General features: G+C 41.0%; 3 protein-coding genes and 1 long non-coding RNA gene across 4 annotated transcripts in view; 2 read left to right on the forward strand and 2 right to left on the reverse strand.

Moving 5' to 3' along the window:
• gusb (glucuronidase, beta) overlaps positions 1–1,055 on the forward strand; it is a 9,746-nt gene extending 8,691 nt beyond the window's left edge. The window contains exon 10 of the mRNA XM_034890934.1: positions 978–1,055. Within this exon, the coding sequence (XP_034746825.1) occupies positions 978–1,055 (78 nt within the window). The remainder of the gene's footprint in view (positions 1–977) is intronic.
• LOC117956085 overlaps positions 1–4,613 on the reverse strand; it is an 8,457-nt gene extending 3,844 nt beyond the window's left edge. The window contains exons 1-2 of the long non-coding RNA XR_004659176.1: positions 4,002–4,613; positions 2,957–2,963 (exon numbers count right to left, since the gene is read on the reverse strand). This is a non-coding gene — a long non-coding RNA (uncharacterized LOC117956085). The remainder of the gene's footprint in view (positions 1–2,956; positions 2,964–4,001) is intronic.
• Positions 4,614–7,089: 2,476 nt separating this feature from the next.
• Positions 7,090–12,417, reverse strand: vkorc1l1 (vitamin K epoxide reductase complex, subunit 1-like 1). The gene is made up of 3 exons (XM_034890931.1): positions 12,128–12,417; positions 8,724–8,833; positions 7,090–7,797 (listed from the first exon to the last, which is right to left on the reverse strand). The coding sequence occupies exons 1-3, from the start codon at positions 12,349–12,351 to the stop codon at positions 7,571–7,573; spliced, it is 561 nt and encodes a 186-aa protein (XP_034746822.1). The 5' UTR covers positions 12,352–12,417; the 3' UTR covers positions 7,090–7,570.
• Positions 12,418–14,824: 2,407 nt separating this feature from the next.
• On the forward strand, positions 14,825–17,491 carry znhit3 (zinc finger, HIT-type containing 3). Its single transcript, XM_034890932.1, has 5 exons — positions 14,825–15,047; positions 15,933–15,964; positions 16,078–16,143; positions 17,077–17,157; positions 17,284–17,491. Exons 1-5 carry the CDS (start codon positions 14,980–14,982, stop codon positions 17,445–17,447), a joined length of 411 nt encoding a protein of 136 aa, XP_034746823.1. The 5' UTR covers positions 14,825–14,979; the 3' UTR covers positions 17,448–17,491.
• Positions 17,492–17,537: the final 46 nt, after the last annotated feature.

Genomic DNA, 17,537 nt, shown 5'->3' on the forward strand with positions numbered 1-17,537 from the left:
ACCTGACAGCAGCGCACCAGCAATTATAATTTGCATGGATTCTGCTTTCGTTAACAGTTGTATTAAAAAAAAAAAAAAAGATCCCCCTAAAGAAAGCTGAATCTATTCTGTCTGACAGCACCCACCCCCTGCACCAAGAGTTTCAGACCCCGTCTTCTGGTTCCCGCTTCAAATACCCACTAGTCAAAGCCAACAAGATACATACAGTTCACTCATTCATACCCTCAGCCATCTCACTGTTAAACTCAAGTTGGTTAAGGTAACATCAGCTTGATAAATATAGTTGTCACTGCGGCGAAGCCAATTGTCCCACTGGGAACAAGTAAAGTTCTACTTCACTTGACCAGAACCATGGGAACTGCGGGGGTAAGAAACTGTCTTTTCACTCTCCAGGATCCGCCCTTGATGTTTTCTGAGGAGTACCAGAAGGCAGTCCTGCAGAGCTACCACAACGTGTTTGACCAGAAGAGGAAGCAGTATGTGATTGGTGAACTCATCTGGAACTTTGCCGACTTCATGACTGCACAAGGTACTGCAGCTGGAGAGCACAACCTGTAGAACCAGAACTGCTTATTATTGCCCTCCATTTCTACAATATATTGAGGGTTCTGTTAAACCTGTAGATAGGGCTGTTTTAGGCTGTCACTTAGAGCGCCACCAGCTAGAGGGGCATCAAAGTAGATGAAATCAACTTAAAGTCTGTCACAGTGACGTCCAATGCACAGATCATTCTTAAATCTAGAATTACTGCCGGTCAGGTTGTAGTTTACAGGACACCAGCAGGTTGTTCATCTGGAAAACACAGAAAACACGAGTCGAAGAGACTCCTGCACGGATGATCATTAACCTTAAAACCCTTGAATCATGCAGGGATATTAGTAACCAGATTCCTTATGTTCCATAACAATTCCAAAGGTTGCCTTGTGTTTGTGTCCTGTGCATGACACGGTTCTTGTTGATCCCTCTTGTGTCTGCAGAGATCACACGAGTGGTGGGCAACAAGAAGGGGATTTTCACCAGGGAAAGGCAGCCCAAAGCAGCAGCATTCATCCTGAAAGACAGGTACTGGAGACTAGCAAATGAAACGGGCAGGCTCCCTGTTTGGACCAAGTACCCCTGCACGTTCTGACACCCGCCAGTTGGTGCACGCATTCCAGGACAGGCCCGACTCCCAGTAAACACTTTGCCTCATAGGAAAAAAATGCTGGTAACATCGTGCCAGTTTCTAGTAGGCCTGCACGATTTGAGGAAAAACATGAATCTCGAGTTCTTTTTTTTTTTGCTTCGAATTGATATCACGATTTTCTTTTCTCACGAAGTGTAATGTCTATGGCACACATGAACCATGACAAAAACCAAACAAATTGGCAGTATCAAACATAGATTTGTTTTTGGCACCTAATGCACATTACTCATCACCCCAAGCCTGTAAACACAGAGGCTTCAATGAAGAGAAGGGAGAGCATCACAGCGCATGGGACCACTTTAAAACCTATTTTATATGCTGTCTAACACTCACAGAAGACAGTAGTAGTGTCTGTGATGCGGTCGGCTTGTAAAATTAAATAAAAATTCAAAGTCATACAAGAAAGTTATTAAAAAATGAAATCGTGAACAGGGTGAATCAAGATGGCGGTTTTATAACGATTAATCAGTGCAGGCCTAGTTTCTAGGTGTAGTCGAGCGCACCTATAACATTTTTTCAAGCACATAATTTCTTTTTTCATGCTGACAAAAAATGGGTTATAGGATAGTATTAGGATCAGAAGAATGAAGGGGTACCACTTCATATAGTTCTGATACACATATGTGAGGCAGTGCTTTCCACAGAAAAAGTCAACAGCCAATCAAAATCCTTCATCAGTGACTAGCTCTGACCTTTCCTGCAGTCCGGTGAGAGGAGTCCACCTGGCAGACAAAGCACATCACATTACAAAGACACTGTTAGGGAAGGGGGTTACCACATCATCTCGGTTTTCTTTTCCTTCATGTGTTTGGGGACACTCTCAAATAAACACAACAAAATAGTGTTTTAGCAGTTTAATTTAACAACTGTTGAAGCTATGGTCGTTTCTTAGCCTTTGGTGTCAGCATGTTTTTAAAATACTTAAAACATGTACTTTTAATGTGAATTGCAATGCTGTATGTAATCATAAGTGTTTTATTTTTATAAATATCAAGAAAGAGAATCAATTTTGATATGAATTATGCTATTAAAGACTATATGTACTCAATATGCAAGCTGTTTTCTTTCCCACCCAGTGTTGTATTGCACATTTTAGTAGTTTGCAGTCTTTTAAGTCACGGTCAAAAATGCAAAATAATAAATAAGAGATGCGTTGATGGCATAGTCTCGCATCCACAGCAAAAAAAGGTCTGGCTACAACTGTCGAGGAATGGAATGGCTAATTCCCCGCAAAAAAAAAATAAATAGCCTGATGCTCCGGATGTCAGGCTTTATTCCCGCGTTGTACCTCCGTTGCAGACTCATGGTGGCATGACTGCAATCAGAGTAAAAATACATAGCAGCCAGATGAACCCTGAATATTTAAAACTAGTTTTAGATTTCTTTCAAACATTTAGAAAGCTACCATGACAGTGTACTTACTTACAAGATGTTTGAGACATTTTATATTAAGAGAAACCTTGCCCCTTATGACCTCATAAGGGGTAAGATTCCAGATTGGCCCAACAGAGCTTTAATTGTCTCAAAGGCAGAGCAGGATACCCAGGGACCGGTTTACACCTGTCACCATTTCTAGCCACGGGGGGGGGGGGCATAGGCAGGCTGGGGGAACGTATATTAACTAAATAAAAAAACAAAGTGAAATTTTCATGCCATAGGACCTTTTAACAATGTAAGTAAATGTTAAAATAAGAACTTAAAGAATTATATACAAAGTACTAAATAAATCCAATTGCCAGATTTAGGGAAATGCTGCAATTTGCTATTTACACAATAACTGTTGCGCAACAAAAGGTTGCACAATTAAACACACTGCTCTTTCAACGTCCTTAAAACATTTCAACTAAGCCAATAAAGTGGATCTGCATCGAGTTGGACCTGATGGGAGCCTTTCTCACCAACACCGTTCTGAGACAGGTAGACAAGGTGTGCACCAATCCTTTAATGTCACAGTAACAAAAGTCTTACATTTAGCTGTGATCCCCTTTCAGTTCAGTCACTCTGTTATGTTTAACAATTAATTTCATTCAAATAAGCTAAAATGACAGGTAGTTTCAGAGGGAATGTTTTAATGGTAGATCATTTCCACATGACAATGACACAATTATAAGTGTTTCCATGTCAACCTTTTCCACTGTTTTCCCTTAAAGTAAGTTGGATTTAAACTTATTTTTGCATCCTCTTACCATTCATGTAACACTTTTCCATGTAAGAAAATACAGCATTTTAAAACATATTTGGCAATACAGAAGCAAACCCGGTAAGTTTTCCTCCACAAATAAATTCAATGAACATTTTATGCTGACACATGGATTCCTAGCCCTCCAACCCCACCTTTTACTAAAATAACCCAGAATGTTAACAGTCTGTACAGCTAAAGGGCATAAGTAATGATGAGAAATGACATTACAATCATGTAGTTTAAACAGTATTCTAAGCTAACCATGTTCTAGCTAGACAAAATCAAAAATTAGTGAAGTTGAGGAGGAAAAAAAGGGAGTGACCATTATTTTGACAGGGCAATTTGTCTGGCATTCTGAATGGACTTTTGCATCGATACTGGATGTCAAATCTTTGGGATTTACCAATTTGTCGGATTACATTTTAAGGAAGGCAAACAGAAGCGCCCGTTACATTTACCATTCTTCATTTTACAAGGCTATCACTGTTGCTCGTCTTTGGCTCAAGGCCTAGTGATCAAACAGAAGGCACTTTTGTTGGCATTGGTGATGCAACTAACATGGCAGTTATACCTCAGGGCCTAAATGGATATTCATGAGAATGCACTATCGATTATTTTGACCTCCTTTTTGACATCATCACGTGTTACCGGCCATAGATTTCAAACTTTTGACTCAACATCCAAATTCCTTATCCATTTCTTTAAAGTAACTGCACACTAGTAGTGGAATAGGCTTGCATATGACTGGAATGGAGCATATTGATAAACTACCTACAGTACACTTGTCCGTTCTATAATTGATACTCACAGGACCTAGAGTTGTTGCCACAGAAAACTCAGTTGTGTCAGTTTGACTTGGGCAAGTGAATCCATAAAAGACTTGTCTTATGTGTGAGTGCACAGACTTTCCCAGACAAAGACAACAGTGTGGTTGTTAATCTTATTCCGAGTAGAGCTGAAACAGAACCTGATGTGAGCCCGACAAGGCAATACTGTTTAAGGAAGATCTTACAGATGAGGCAAACATTTAAATCGTTCTCTGGATAGCCACAGTTTGTTAAAAAGGAGTGTTGGTGCTTGCGTGTTTTTGCCAGTTTACTACCAATCATGTCAACGGACCATCACTGCCAACCATTTTCCAAAGCCAACCAGTGTTCAAATGAGAAGTCTCCATCCAGGCAGCCATTGGTTCCCGTTCTGTTCTGTCTGGCATGAAAATCAACTCTCCACAGATTTGACACTGTGTACAGGTGTTGTGGAGTTCTAATGTACATGTGAAACCTTCTGGGGAGTTAGAAAGACTCTGGAACCCTCTTAGCTAGCAAAGTGGTTCGAAAAAAATTTCAGCAATGTACCTCTTTATAAGGGTTGTCATCCCAATACCCCCTGAACAGTACTAAACATTTTTGGGGTAGAGAAAACTAAAAAGCCTACACTGAGGTCCAACGCTTCACATCCTGAACCTACATTTCATCTGTTTAGAATCCATCACTAAATTCATTTGTTATAGTATTTTTATTCAAGGTATATGAATGTGTAAAACAAATAAAAATAAATCGCATGAAACATCAACTCTCCAGCCAAACTGTCAGCAGTGGGGTTGCATTGTGGGTAATGTAGGCACCATGTTTTGACAAGGAAGGAGAATGCATGGAATTAAAAACAAAATTAAAAGACGACACCTCTGGCTTTGCTGAATGGAATTTGAATACATGTTGAGATTGGGTACTAAATTGCTGCCAAACTGCATCACGTGTTATCAGTTATACTGAAAACCAAAGGACAACCACTGACAGTATATACTGTGTAGGATTAAGTGCAGAAAACATCCCATCACAACTTGAAATCAATGGAAACCATTGTCTGCCTGATTTAAAAAAAAAATCTTGAATATAGAGCACACATTAAGCTTTGGAAAATGGGTAACAATGATGTAACACAGCCTATATACACACGTAGTAAATGGGTTACAACTGACAACATTTTCACTTTGACAATATCCTGGGGGGGAAACCAATATCAACTCAATATCCATTTGAACAGACAAGCGATGACTTCATACGTCATCCCAGGGAGCACGTCACTGAGGTTACTTTCCTGGCAGTCGCCATCATCAACACTTTAACAACCGCCACCCACACAAAACAAACTGTCAGGGATATTAAAGTGAAGGGGGATGGAGACTAGAAGACAGTGAGGAAAACTGTTAAAAAGCTGGTTTTACACCACAGATGAATCACATTATTACAACTGTTATCAACCTTTGATCTTTGTGTGTAAGATTGTCCGATGGGCAACATATGCTTAAAGCCAGGAGATGGTCTACCATGCATCTGGATACTTTAATCATTGGATTGTGGATGGAGAAGAGAACAATGGTCCTACTCTGGTCAGCTGGTGCTGAACTGATCTGAATCCTGTGGATTTGTAGCAAAGCCGCTACCAGCAGCTGCGGTTGCTTTCCCTTTACTGTGATCTATGCAGACCTTGCTATGTTAGATCAACCACTTCATGAAAAGCTTCAGTGTTTGCAGCTGTTCCATCTTAAAATTAATTAATTAAAAAAACACCAGCAACCTGGAAATCTTTCCCATAACCTCCACATATGGCTTAACACACGGTTTTGTTGTCTTACAGAATCTTCCACCTTGTTACGCCTCTGCTGCTCGTCAACATAAAACACACGTGACATTTTCTAAGTTTTGATCACATCCTGCAAATGAACTGTAACTCAGCTTGGCAAGATCACCGTTACTCTTCAAGTGACATCAAATGTATACAGGCTGGACAGTGGACTAAAGCCGGATGAGCATTTAAACAGCGAGACGCCACCGTACACTTCAGACAATCACAGTGTAGCAGCCTGCGCCACCGCGAGACTATCAGGGAGGGAGAAACACTTCACTGGTATGTTACTTTACAAAGAAATGTGTGAATAAAAAATAAAGCCTTGGACCTGTGACAATAAAACTATGACAACTAGTGTTAACATTACTCCCCCTCCCCACACCACCCCCCACCCCACACAAAACATGGAAGGAAAAAAAAAAGTAATTCACCTTAACACTCCTTTAGGCACATAAGTCTTTATGGATCCCACCTGTGTGGTGGTCAGGAATGCTTTTCATACAACAACCCCAAAATAAAATGTAAGGGTGACTTTATGCTAACTTGGTGAAAAGAACACATAGTTCTGTTTGAAAGACTTGTGTCAGTTGCTTTGGATGAAACGATCACCACTGACAACAAATAAACCCACACAGCTCTGAACCGCATGCCCGACCACGACTACAGGACGGAAGATGGCCCGAGCGCATCCTCACACTCCTCTAACAGTGACCTCTAGCGCTTTTTGTTCCCAGATTTGCGGATGTTTTCACCCGTTTGGTTGGTGGGGTTTTGTGTTCTTACTTTTTTTTTTGTCAACACTAACTCACAATCTAGCCTGGAATATTGCTCAGCAGCTATTTACAGAATTGCAAAACAATCAATCTGACGAATCCACACACAATATCTCACATTGTCCTGTTTATTTTTAGTGGTCCTCTTCATAAAAGAAACGTACTACAAAGTGTAAACATGAAAACAAACTATTCTGTATAAATGTTAATCTATACATTAACCCCCCCCCCCCCCCCCCCCCCCCCCCCCCCCCCCCCCCCCCCCTCCCCATGCCATAGAACCTTATCTGCAAACTGTACGATAACCTAATGAGTGTTTGTCTAATTTTGGGACCCATTATCCGGTTCCGGGTTTTAGTGCAGATCCGCTGTGCAGTGATGGGACCCTACTAACCATTTCAAGTAAATCCTTTTTAACTTTTAATGTCCTGTTTTCTTCCATTCTGCGATCCTTTTTGTTCAAAAGAGAGGAGTAGTCCATCGTTCTGTAGTTTGGGCTTCTGCTTGCTTGCTCGACACAGACACACACACACACACACACACACACACACACACACACACACACAGAGAAATAGAAATGAAAAGGAAATCATCTTTCTCTTACACATCCTTCCGTGTTTGCAACATTGAGATGGCTGGCCCAACATTTAAGTTAAATTTCTTCTTTTTTTTTTGAACACAGAGCGGAATAAACATTGTTTGGAAGCAAGGTCTCCTGGTGGCAAGTCAAATGTTCAGAGGTCACATTTCATTTTTTTTCTTTCGGTTGTTTGTCGAACTTTCCTTGCCGTTCTCGACAGCTTAGTCCTGCTTGGCCTGAAGCTTCTGCTTCCAGGCCTCGTTCAAGTAAACCAGTCGCTTGTAGTTGAGAATAAAGAGAATGAAGTTCAGCGCATATGTGGTGATGCAGATGATGCAGAAGTCCTTTAGGACAAAGTAGAGGATGTAGCCCAGGTAGAGCGAACCCACCACCGACAAGATGGATGTCGTCATGAGAATAAGGGCGGCCATTGCACTGACAGTCATTCCTATGGCGAGAAACACAAACTAGAGCTTAGGCAATTAACTGTAAAAAAAAAAGAAGAAAAAAAAGAAAGAAAACAAGACAACCTTAGAACTAGTGCTTAAAGATGTATTAAGATCCTTGAGCAAAAGCACTAATACCACACTGTAAAAAATGTCCGTTAAATGTCACAGTCCTGCATTGAAAATGTTACTTAAAAGTAAAGTAAAGAAAAAGTATGCAAGCATCATTGGGAAAATGTTAAGTATGAAAAGCAAAAGTACGCAAAGCAAAAGAAAACACATTTTAGAAACTGGAAACAGTTCTGTCAATCTAAGTGATTCATCATCAGCTGATTAATTACTTCAGCTGGACTTGAAATCCAAAATGCTCTTTTGTCCACCATGTTTATTTCTTGCAACAAATTAGAAAGTATCTTTGGCAATGATCAGAATGCCACACGTATAGGGGTGTTTATACATTCTTGAAGGTTTTTAGAAATGGGTGTGAAGTGATTATTTAGCAGATAAACCTAGTAACTCATAAATAGATACTAGAGTATACTTCCTTGTTTACTGTTGCAATGAATGAAACGCAACGGAGGAGAAACTGAGTGTCCACAAGATCATCTGTTGAGGGTGTATGGTCCGACCCGGGTCATTGGTGTGAAAGAGGTATAAGTAGGAATGAATTGAAATAAAGGCCAAGACACATAAAATATGGATCCCAGTTCAGTCAGGTGAGCTTCAAAAAGTATGAGCCTCCCGTTTAACTATAAATTCATATTTATGCGTGGCCACTGAATATGATGTCAGTGTCATGTGAGTCAGGTTTTGGGAAACAGAGCGATGACAGAGCAAGGCAGAGTCTTGAGCAGTATTAGTTGCTGGTGTAACGGCTAGGGAGGTCTGACAAAACCAACAGATTACTGGGAATAAAATAACCTCTTACCTAGTAGGAGCTGAAAGGCATAGAAGACAATCCCGTAGACACTGTTGGGTTGGTTCAGTGCACTGTCATTTCCGAAAATTGAGCCTAAGAGTCCAAATCCTCGACCCCACCTAGACCACACAAACACATCGGCAAAGAAGGCAGTTATACCTTTACTTCAGGAGTACAGAGACTAACCAATCACTGGATCACAGCTGAGTCCGAGTAAATGAGTCCATATGGGATCAAAAGAAAACAGTATGCAGCAACTTAACCCAGGTCCAGGATCGGCTGGGTAGGGTCTGCTTTTGGGGTTTTTAGGACAGGCAAATTATGATTTACAGAAAACTAATTTAGTGTTTGGTGAACAGCGGCTGCAGCAAAGCATTATTTACATTAGCGATTAATCTGCAGATTTTGTTTTGTCTACAGAAAGTCACCAAACAGGGGCGGCTTTTAGCCCCCCCCCAGTAAGAGTGTGTGCCCCATGTGGGGTTTGAATCTGACCTGCGGCCCCTTTGCTGCCTGTCGTCCCCCCTCTCTCTCATGTCTATCCACTGTAACTATTAAAAGGGAAAAGTCCCAAAAGATAATCTTTAAAAAAAAGTCCCAAAACACTTTTTAAAAGAACTGAAGTGACGCTTTCAAATGTTGTTTTGTCTGACCAACAGTCCAAAACAAGTACATCTAGGATAGCTATTCTGGACATATCCTACTTTATAACCATTAATAGGACTGAATATTTCAATGTATTGCACATTTAGAATCTTCCACATTTATATCTTTTAACAACTAAGAGAGTAACTTAGGCAGTGATTAGAAAGTCCCGTTTAGGAGAGTTTTAGAGTCCCTGGTGATACTTGGGGCAAAGTCTCATGTTGTGTCGAGCCTTCTTAGTGATTTAAAATAGTGATTTTGATGCTATCATAGTAGCAACCCCAGCTGTCCCATTTGACTGAAAACAAGAATACGGTGGATCTTAAAATTGGCGCTTCCATCCTAATTATGCTTTTAAAAGAAAGTTTGACTCGGATACATCCACAAAAAGTGGCGAGAGTTACACTTTAATTAACTAAAGCAAGTGTTTAAAGACAAAAATCGTTTTGTTAATTAAATTAAATTTGATTTATAATGGCAAATCACAACAAGAGTTATCTTAGAACACTTTACAGATAGAGAAGGTCTAGACCACACTCCATAATTCACAGAGACATGGTCTGGTCTGGTCTTAATCTGCATTGCTATTTGTACTTGTGAACATGCAGGCTACAAGAAGTAATTTGGTTGCTGTTGTTTTTTGTTGGCTCACTTTTACTCACAACATGCTAACCGGCAACATATGATTCCATTCACTACGCTGTAATCATACAAATACCCCGGGCTGGGGCTGGATGACAAACTGGACTGGACAACACACACCAGCCACCTGTACAGGAAGACACAGTGCAGGCTGTACTTCCTGAGCAGACGGCGGTCCTTTAACATCTGCAGCATACTGCTGTGGATGTTTTACCAGTCTGGTCACCAGTGTCCTCTTCTACACTGTGGTGTGCTGGGGGGAGGGGGGGGGGGCAGCATATCGAAGAAGGACACCCACAGGCTGGATAAACTGATCAGGCGGGCCGGCTCCGTGGTCAGCATGAAGCTGGACTCACTGGTGACGGTGGCAGAGAGGACATTGGACAAACTGCTGGACATCATTGACAATGCCAGCTACCATATGCACATTTATTATTACTGTTATTTTTGTTTTCTCTATACTGTCTTTTACTGTATTTCTTGCAAAAAACGAATGCTGGAATTTAAATTTCCTTGCGGGAGTTATCCCAAAAGGATTAATGAAGAGAAGTCTAAGCTAAGCTAACTAGCCGCGGCGCTGAAGGTGTTGCACCAGACTTAAAAATTGCATTCACAGAGACAAAAAATGCATTGGTCCACCCTATTTCCAGCTAGGGGAGACCGTGATAAACCCTATTTCACCAAACAGTGGCGTATTCCTTTATGTTTGCCACATTATTTGTGTGCTGATGGATTTGTTTCAAAGAAAACCACAACATCAAGCACAATAACAGATAAGATAGGTGTGCAGTCATTATGCTAAGTTCAAAACAGTAACTTTTACTCAGTGGGAATGTTCAGCAACATGTTCAGTTAACCTATTACTCTTTTTCACATAGTCTGAAATGGCCTGCCTGCTCTGCAGGGCTCAAAACAAGAATAAATTAAGTCAAACACGTGCAAAGTAGTGAATGTGATCCTGTCTGCTTGGGTACTCCTCAAAAAACACGACTCTGTCCCCAATACTCTCAGACAGTGAATTCACTCACTCATCCTACAAATATGTAAGAGGTCCTAGACAGATTGCATTCCAGTCATGCTGTGAGCCTTTTCTCCAGGTCTGCAAAGATCTCCAATCAAGGGGAGTAAATAGGTGGAGTTCGCTTGAGTCATGTGTAGTAGCAAACAGTCAATCTGGTATGGCAACCTGACAGAGTTGATTTTACATAACCGGGATCTAAAGACTGTAATGAGGTTTTATTCCAAACTGTTCTTTGTGAATGAAACCAACTGAAACAACAGCAAAATAAAACACTAGCCGCAGCTTTATCTGTTAGCTCTCTGTGAGACAATGACAACGAGACTGAACCTTTATGGTAACGTTGGTACAGTCCCCTCCACTGACCTCTGGAGCAGTTATGAGCACTGTACTGTCCCTTTAGGGGGCTAGGGTGTAGGAAGGACCCCCTTGGACTGACTGTTGTTAGCTGCCTGGTGACATTAGCATGGCAGCTAATGACAGCAGCGTGACAGCAGCGTGACAGCAGGTAGTAGGATACAGGTTAAAGTTACCCGAAAGTATCGACATTAGCTAAATCAGTTAACCACTAAAAGTGCTTGTTCTGACAGGCGGAATGAATGGACTCGTCCAGAAACAACACACATGCAACCATAACGTTAGTCATAACGTTAGTCTGAATAAGCGACAGTCAACTTTTGTGCTAAAGTTAGTGTTACAGATGTGTTAGCCTTGCATACATAGAGTATCCGTACAACCAGTTAACATTGCCGTCAGCTTTCATTGATTTAATTTAACAATGCTGACGGCTCACTGTTGATAGCTAACTGGCTAAGAAGTAGCAATAACCTTAACAAATGGATGGGTTGCGTTAGCTAACAGTTAGCAAAGTTAGCTTCATCGAGCTAAATAGCTAATGATGTGCCTATTAAATGATACGCTTAAAGTTAACTTATCCACACAGGTTATTTAACTAGTAGCCAGCTTGCAGCACGCCGGCAGTTATATAGTGAGGTTAGCCTTAGCGGTAGCGGGCAGCCGGCACATGCTAGCTGAGAGCATTAGACAGCCCTTCCCAGATTACCACAATAGCAGCTTCATTGAGCGCTCTTTGCTGAATTCAAATTACCTTGAGCTGAACACTTTTGAACAGCTGATGGAGCTGCTGACGTCGCACATAGCCTTATAACTCGCATCCCGAGCCTTTTCCCTCTCGACGTGAAAGGCGTATAGAGACAACAGTATGCCTAGCACGCAAACAAGAAGCCTAGCTATTCTTTCCCACCGAGGGGTGGACACTCTCAGGACGGGCGCCGCCATCACTCTCTGGCCTAGCTGGAGACACGCATACATACGCAGCGAGTTGCCCGAGACAGGGCTGCGACGTGGAAAAGCGTCAGGACGTGTCACACCGTCAGGGGCGGGCCCCTGAGGACAGAAACACTCAGCACTACTTTCTGTGCGGACGCATTTTAATCATCTAATATGCAAATCGTCGGGCCATGCATTGGTTTCTACCAACGCACAGTGTTAAATTCGCTACATCATATACTAGTAAAAGTTGAATGTATGTTCTTTATGTTCTGTGCCCTGATGTCTAGTCATCTCTATCATTACAACGTTGCCTCAATTATTATCATAACTTTCTTAGGAATTTATTTTCATACCCAAAACACATTTCAATCAATTAGGCTCATTTATTTATTTATTCATCATTCTCATATCTCACTTATTATTTACTATTTACTCATCATTCCCATTCTCGCATCTCTCTTATTTGTTATTCATTCATCATTCTCATTTTCTGTTTTCAGAACTGTCCGTAATGTTCATACTGTTCACATTGTAATATAATAACACAATACTATTTATCCCAATATCCTTGCACTATGCTCCATATTTAAATAATTTTTCTTGAACTCTTTGTTCACTCATGCCTTCATATTGTTTTGTTTAGAGTATGTACGTTCTGTGTGTATATATTAGTGTGTATATTTTAGTTTTGGTTGATTTGTGTGTAAGCACAGTGTGAGCAACGATGCTCCAAAGAAAAATTCCTCGCGCACACACACAAAACATTCAATCTTTGAACATGGGGAGAAAAGAAAAGGTCTACACAGGGAAGTAACGTTGATCAAACTAACACTATATAGCAAAATATAACCAGCACAATACGAAAGCATAAATTTCAGAAATATTTAGCCCATTCGGGGAAAAAGTCACGTGACTCCATGTACATAAACACAGCTGGTGACTTCATCAACTAGTGTACTCGCTCCCAGACTCGGCTGGTAAACACGGCTGCGTTCCGTCTCCCAATGGCGACAGACATGGAAAGATTCGTTTCTTTCGAGGAAGCACATTACGATCAATATGACTATTATAATATGCTGGAATACTCGTGTCATGCATGTGGCAAAGGGAGATCCAAGAGAGAAATCGAGCTGAACACAAACCGCCATTCCCCCGCCGGACACGAGAGGAAGATCGCAGAAAAATACCACAACAGCGAAATGAAACGCAGAAGAACCAAGAGCTCGTCGACCTGATGGCTTTTCCTCGATAGTAACAGGTAAAACTGTGTCATCTCTTTTTTTGAAGAGGGGGGGTGGGTTATCCCTTTATTAGGTACATATTCTACAGATGTGAAGGGGAGGAGAGAGAGAGATGGTGGACGACACGCAGCAGAAGTCCGCAGGCTGGATTCGAACCCGTGCCGCTGCAGGACTCAGACTACATGGGTCGAGCGCACTTACTGAGTGAGCTATAGTGGCAGTAGTTGCCTCAAAATGTGACAACTGGAGTCTGAAAATAGGGTCAATTCATTGTTGGAAAATCACAACAATCTGCCTTTGTGATGGGGAAAAAAAGGACCTCCTACATCAAGCATTTCCCTTTGTTTGCATGTTTTTGTTCAGCTATTTTATTTACTTTATCATCATAAAATTCAACCATGCTCCATTTGTGCACAGGTGCAACCGTGACTGATCTGAACTTCTATTAGATATAGTTGGATTAATTGTCAACATAACAGCATCGTAAAAAAACAAAAGTATCTGAAACGATTAATCGAATAGTCAACCGACATAATTAACCGGCAATAATTTAGATAATTGGGTCATTTTTATGGGCAAGCTTTTCATATGTGAGACTTTGTTGTTGGAAAATGTCTACATAGGATTTGGGAAATAGTGATAAACCTGTTCTGAGCATTTTCTGATATTTTATTTATAGTCCACATTATTAGGCATGGTTGAGAAAATAATCTGCCGAGTAATTAATGATACAAAACATCTGCAGGATGTGATCTGTGATGACTATTTCATTCTGATTTCCACACAGATCTGAACACAAAGTTGGATTCGTGATGTTGACCGTGGCCGAGGTTCTCCGCCTCCCCTGACCCAGGGAATGGACACGGGGACACGGGGACATGTCCAGTCATCAGTCACGAGACAGCTCTCCATTTCATATTCTGTAACAACAGCTGCTACTCTCAAACTCCAGCTTTGCAACAATAGTTTGTGTTGGGCTATAGGTCAGTGGTGTGTGCATGATAAACATGTAGAGGTAGATGGAGTCATTTCTGCTGGGGCAGAAGATATTATATTTTAATTCAATAAAGATGATGATAACTAAACCAGCTTGGATTGTTTTATTTATATTACTCGTATAGTAATACAAACCTAAATATTACATGTTAAAAAAAACATAAATCAATGATGAATGAAACTTTTAGGCAAGTGTTCTTCAGCTGATGCAGAGCAGTGTTTGGGTGTAAGTAGTGCCGGACTGCTGGCTGAACCGTGGACGAAGTCACATGCTTTTATTTTGAAGGAAGTGTTTTGCAACCGGAACCGATGTCATAGGTTCCGTCGTGGTCTTTACACATGTATGAGCTGCTAGCGTAGTGTTGACGGTAGAACAGTCTATGGTATTGACCAATTTGTTCGTTATTCATTTTTTCTTCTATTGGCCAGGATGCAGATATGCAGTGTGTGCAGCGAACAAACACCCAAATACAGATGCCCAGCCTGCAAAATAAGATAGTAAGTAACTTTAATTCTGTACGATAGCTAGCTAGCTAGCCTTAACGTTAGCTTCCGAGTTGTTTTGCTAAAGTAAGAAACGGAACGTTATTTGAGAATGGAGAGCAATATATTATCTGTTGTTCTGGAACATCAGTAAAATTAAGTCCGTAAAACCCGACTTAGTAGACGAGTAGACCTTACACGTGAAAACAGAATTAGACAACACAACCACATGGGACGGCAACCTACGTAGGACAAAACCATTTGCGTTTTGACGTCATGTAGACCACTATGCTGGAGAACAAACGATGACACCTTATGTCTTTTTTTTAATATATCATTTGATTGATGTGTATGTTTTTTTACACACTGGAGTCTTGAATTGTCGGGTTGGGGTGGCAGTGCCTCAGTCAGCTTGGCGTTGGGTTGGGAACCGGAGGGTCGCGGGTCCGAGTTCCAGGGCGGACCAAAGTGTGGTGGTGGACTGGTAGCTTGAGCAACGCACCGAACCCCCAGTTGCTCGGGGCACCTTTCCATGGGCAGCCCCCCCACTCTGACATCTCCTCATTAGTGCATGTATAGGCACTGAACATGTGTATGTAATATACAATATTACATTAGAATGTCTGTTGACAATGTATAATAACAAATCAAGCCATGACTTGTTACAGTTCATTAATTCACTCTTTTTAACCTTCGGAAACACTTACTATTAATATATGGAATCCCCTTTTTAGAATAATCGTATTTAAACATACCTATAAAATATAACCTATAAAAGCTATATGTTATTTACACTGTAACTACTTGCTACAACTAATTTAAAAATAATGTATTTAGAACAAAATGTGATATATACTGTATATCTTTTTTTAAATAATTATTGTGTTCTTTCTCTTACAGTTGTTCACTTGGCTGTTACAAGAGGCATAAAGGTAAATAAGCTTGATCTCAGTATTTAAGCGATGTGGTTATGTGCTGTTTAAACGAGCTGCGATCATAAAACGAGGGCGCTGATCCACAATCAAAATTCTGTATTTGTCCATAGACACTTGCCTTCCTGTTGAGCAGCCTGAACCCACTGAGCCTAAAGTGAAGGATTCTTTCAACACCGGTATGGTATTATTTCTCTGATCAGTCCTTTGATTCTATTTTTTTGGTGTATAGTGTGTCTATATCATATCATGAGCACAAATCAAATATATTCTAATAGGTGGGGCAACATGGACAAAGTAATAAATAAAAAAAGTTAAATTCATGTAAACAGTGCTTATCATCTTGTATGATATTTTTGCGAATTCACTTTATTTGATCATGAAAATTGTGAACAGGTATTGTCTTTAGACTGATAGTAACCAATGTACTACCATCTACTGTAATCTGATGTCACCAAGCTATGCATTTCACTGAGCTAGAGAGACACATTTCAAAGTGTCCTTGGGCAAGACACTGACCCCAAGTTGCTCCCTGGACGCTGCGTGTGGCTGTCCACTGCTCCTAATGCTTAGGATGGGTTAAATGCAGAGATTGAAATACACTACACTGTACTGAATGCTTGTTTTGGAAAAATAATAGTTTCCTCCAAAGTTGTGTTTGAATTTAATTGTCCCTTTAGATCAAAGCCCAATTTAAAGTTCTGTGTTCAATGAACGCTATAGGTATACGTACGTAGGTCTCAAAAATTGCAACTACAAGTCACTGTGATTGGTCCGCTCAGCCGCGGGTTGGTAGCGTTGCGTTTCCTGACTCATTTCCGGGTTCTCCCTCTACATAAACCAGAAATCGAGGAGACAGAGAGGTTCAACTTTTCCTGCTACAGCTTTCCAAACATGGTCAGAAAGCACAGCTTTGTTACACTCACTATGCCTCTAGAGTAGGTACTCGCTCTGAGGCTAATCACCGTCACTCTCTACCACACACACACTCACGCTCACACTCTCCGGCTCTGCTATGCTCGTAAAGGGACTGATTGAAATACCCCAGTTCAACCGTCACAATCTTCCAATGCCTTGTGTGAAACACACTTTTTCCTTTCCTTTCTTTGCAGAGACGTGGACTGTTGAGGATCTTCTGCAGGAAGAGGAGGACATTGTTGACAAAGTGCCCCTGCAGAGGCTCCAGCTGTTAGGTATTAATCTGACAGTACCTTTGGTCTGCTCTTCACACCACACGTTCCTTCATATAACCCACTAATGACCACATGGATCTGGTATTTCCTAAGTAATTAAGTAATTCCTGTTTTATTTCTCTGCAGGTCAGTCCAAAGAGCTGAGAGACCTTCTGTGCAACCCCCACCTGAGACAGTTACTGCGCTCCATTGACGGCGCAGACAGCAAAGCCGATGCGATGAAGGCCGCCATGCAGGAGCCTCTGTTTGTAGAGTTTTCAGATCAGTGTTTGAAAATTGTTGATAATTAAACAAAAATCGTTAACAGCCAGTAAAGCTGATGATTTGTAAAATAGTGCCTGCATTGGTTATTCTCAAATTACTTTTAATTATATTTTTGT

This window comes from Etheostoma cragini, chromosome 13 (assembly GCF_013103735.1).
Source record: "Etheostoma cragini isolate CJK2018 chromosome 13, CSU_Ecrag_1.0, whole genome shotgun sequence".
NCBI classification, from domain to species: Eukaryota; Metazoa; Chordata; class Actinopteri; order Perciformes; family Percidae; genus Etheostoma; species Etheostoma cragini.

What these genes read in the sequence shown, in the direction of transcription:
- vkorc1l1 (XM_034890931.1), bottom strand. Translation starts at nt 12,351, where the DNA reads ATGTATGCGTGTCTCCAGCTAGGCCAGAGAGTGATGGCGGCGCCCGTC. An exon ending in TCAAAAGTGTTCAGCTCAAG is followed by an intron (nt 8,834 to 12,127) that starts GTAATTTGAATT and finishes TGTGTGGTCTAG; the next exon opens with GTGGGGTCGAGGATTTGGAC. An exon ending in TGCCTTTCAGCTCCTACTAG is followed by an intron (nt 7,798 to 8,723) that starts GTAAGAGGTTAT and finishes TTCTCGCCATAG; the next exon opens with GAATGACTGTCAGTGCAATG.
- znhit3 (XM_034890932.1), top strand. Translation starts at nt 14,980, where the DNA reads ATGCAGATATGCAGTGTGTGCAGCGAACAAACACCCAAATACAGATGC. An exon ending in CCAGCCTGCAAAATAAGATA is followed by an intron (nt 15,048 to 15,932) that starts GTAAGTAACTTT and finishes TTTCTCTTACAG; the next exon opens with TTGTTCACTTGGCTGTTACA. An exon ending in GAAGGATTCTTTCAACACCG is followed by an intron (nt 16,144 to 17,076) that starts GTATGGTATTAT and finishes CTTTCTTTGCAG; the next exon opens with AGACGTGGACTGTTGAGGAT.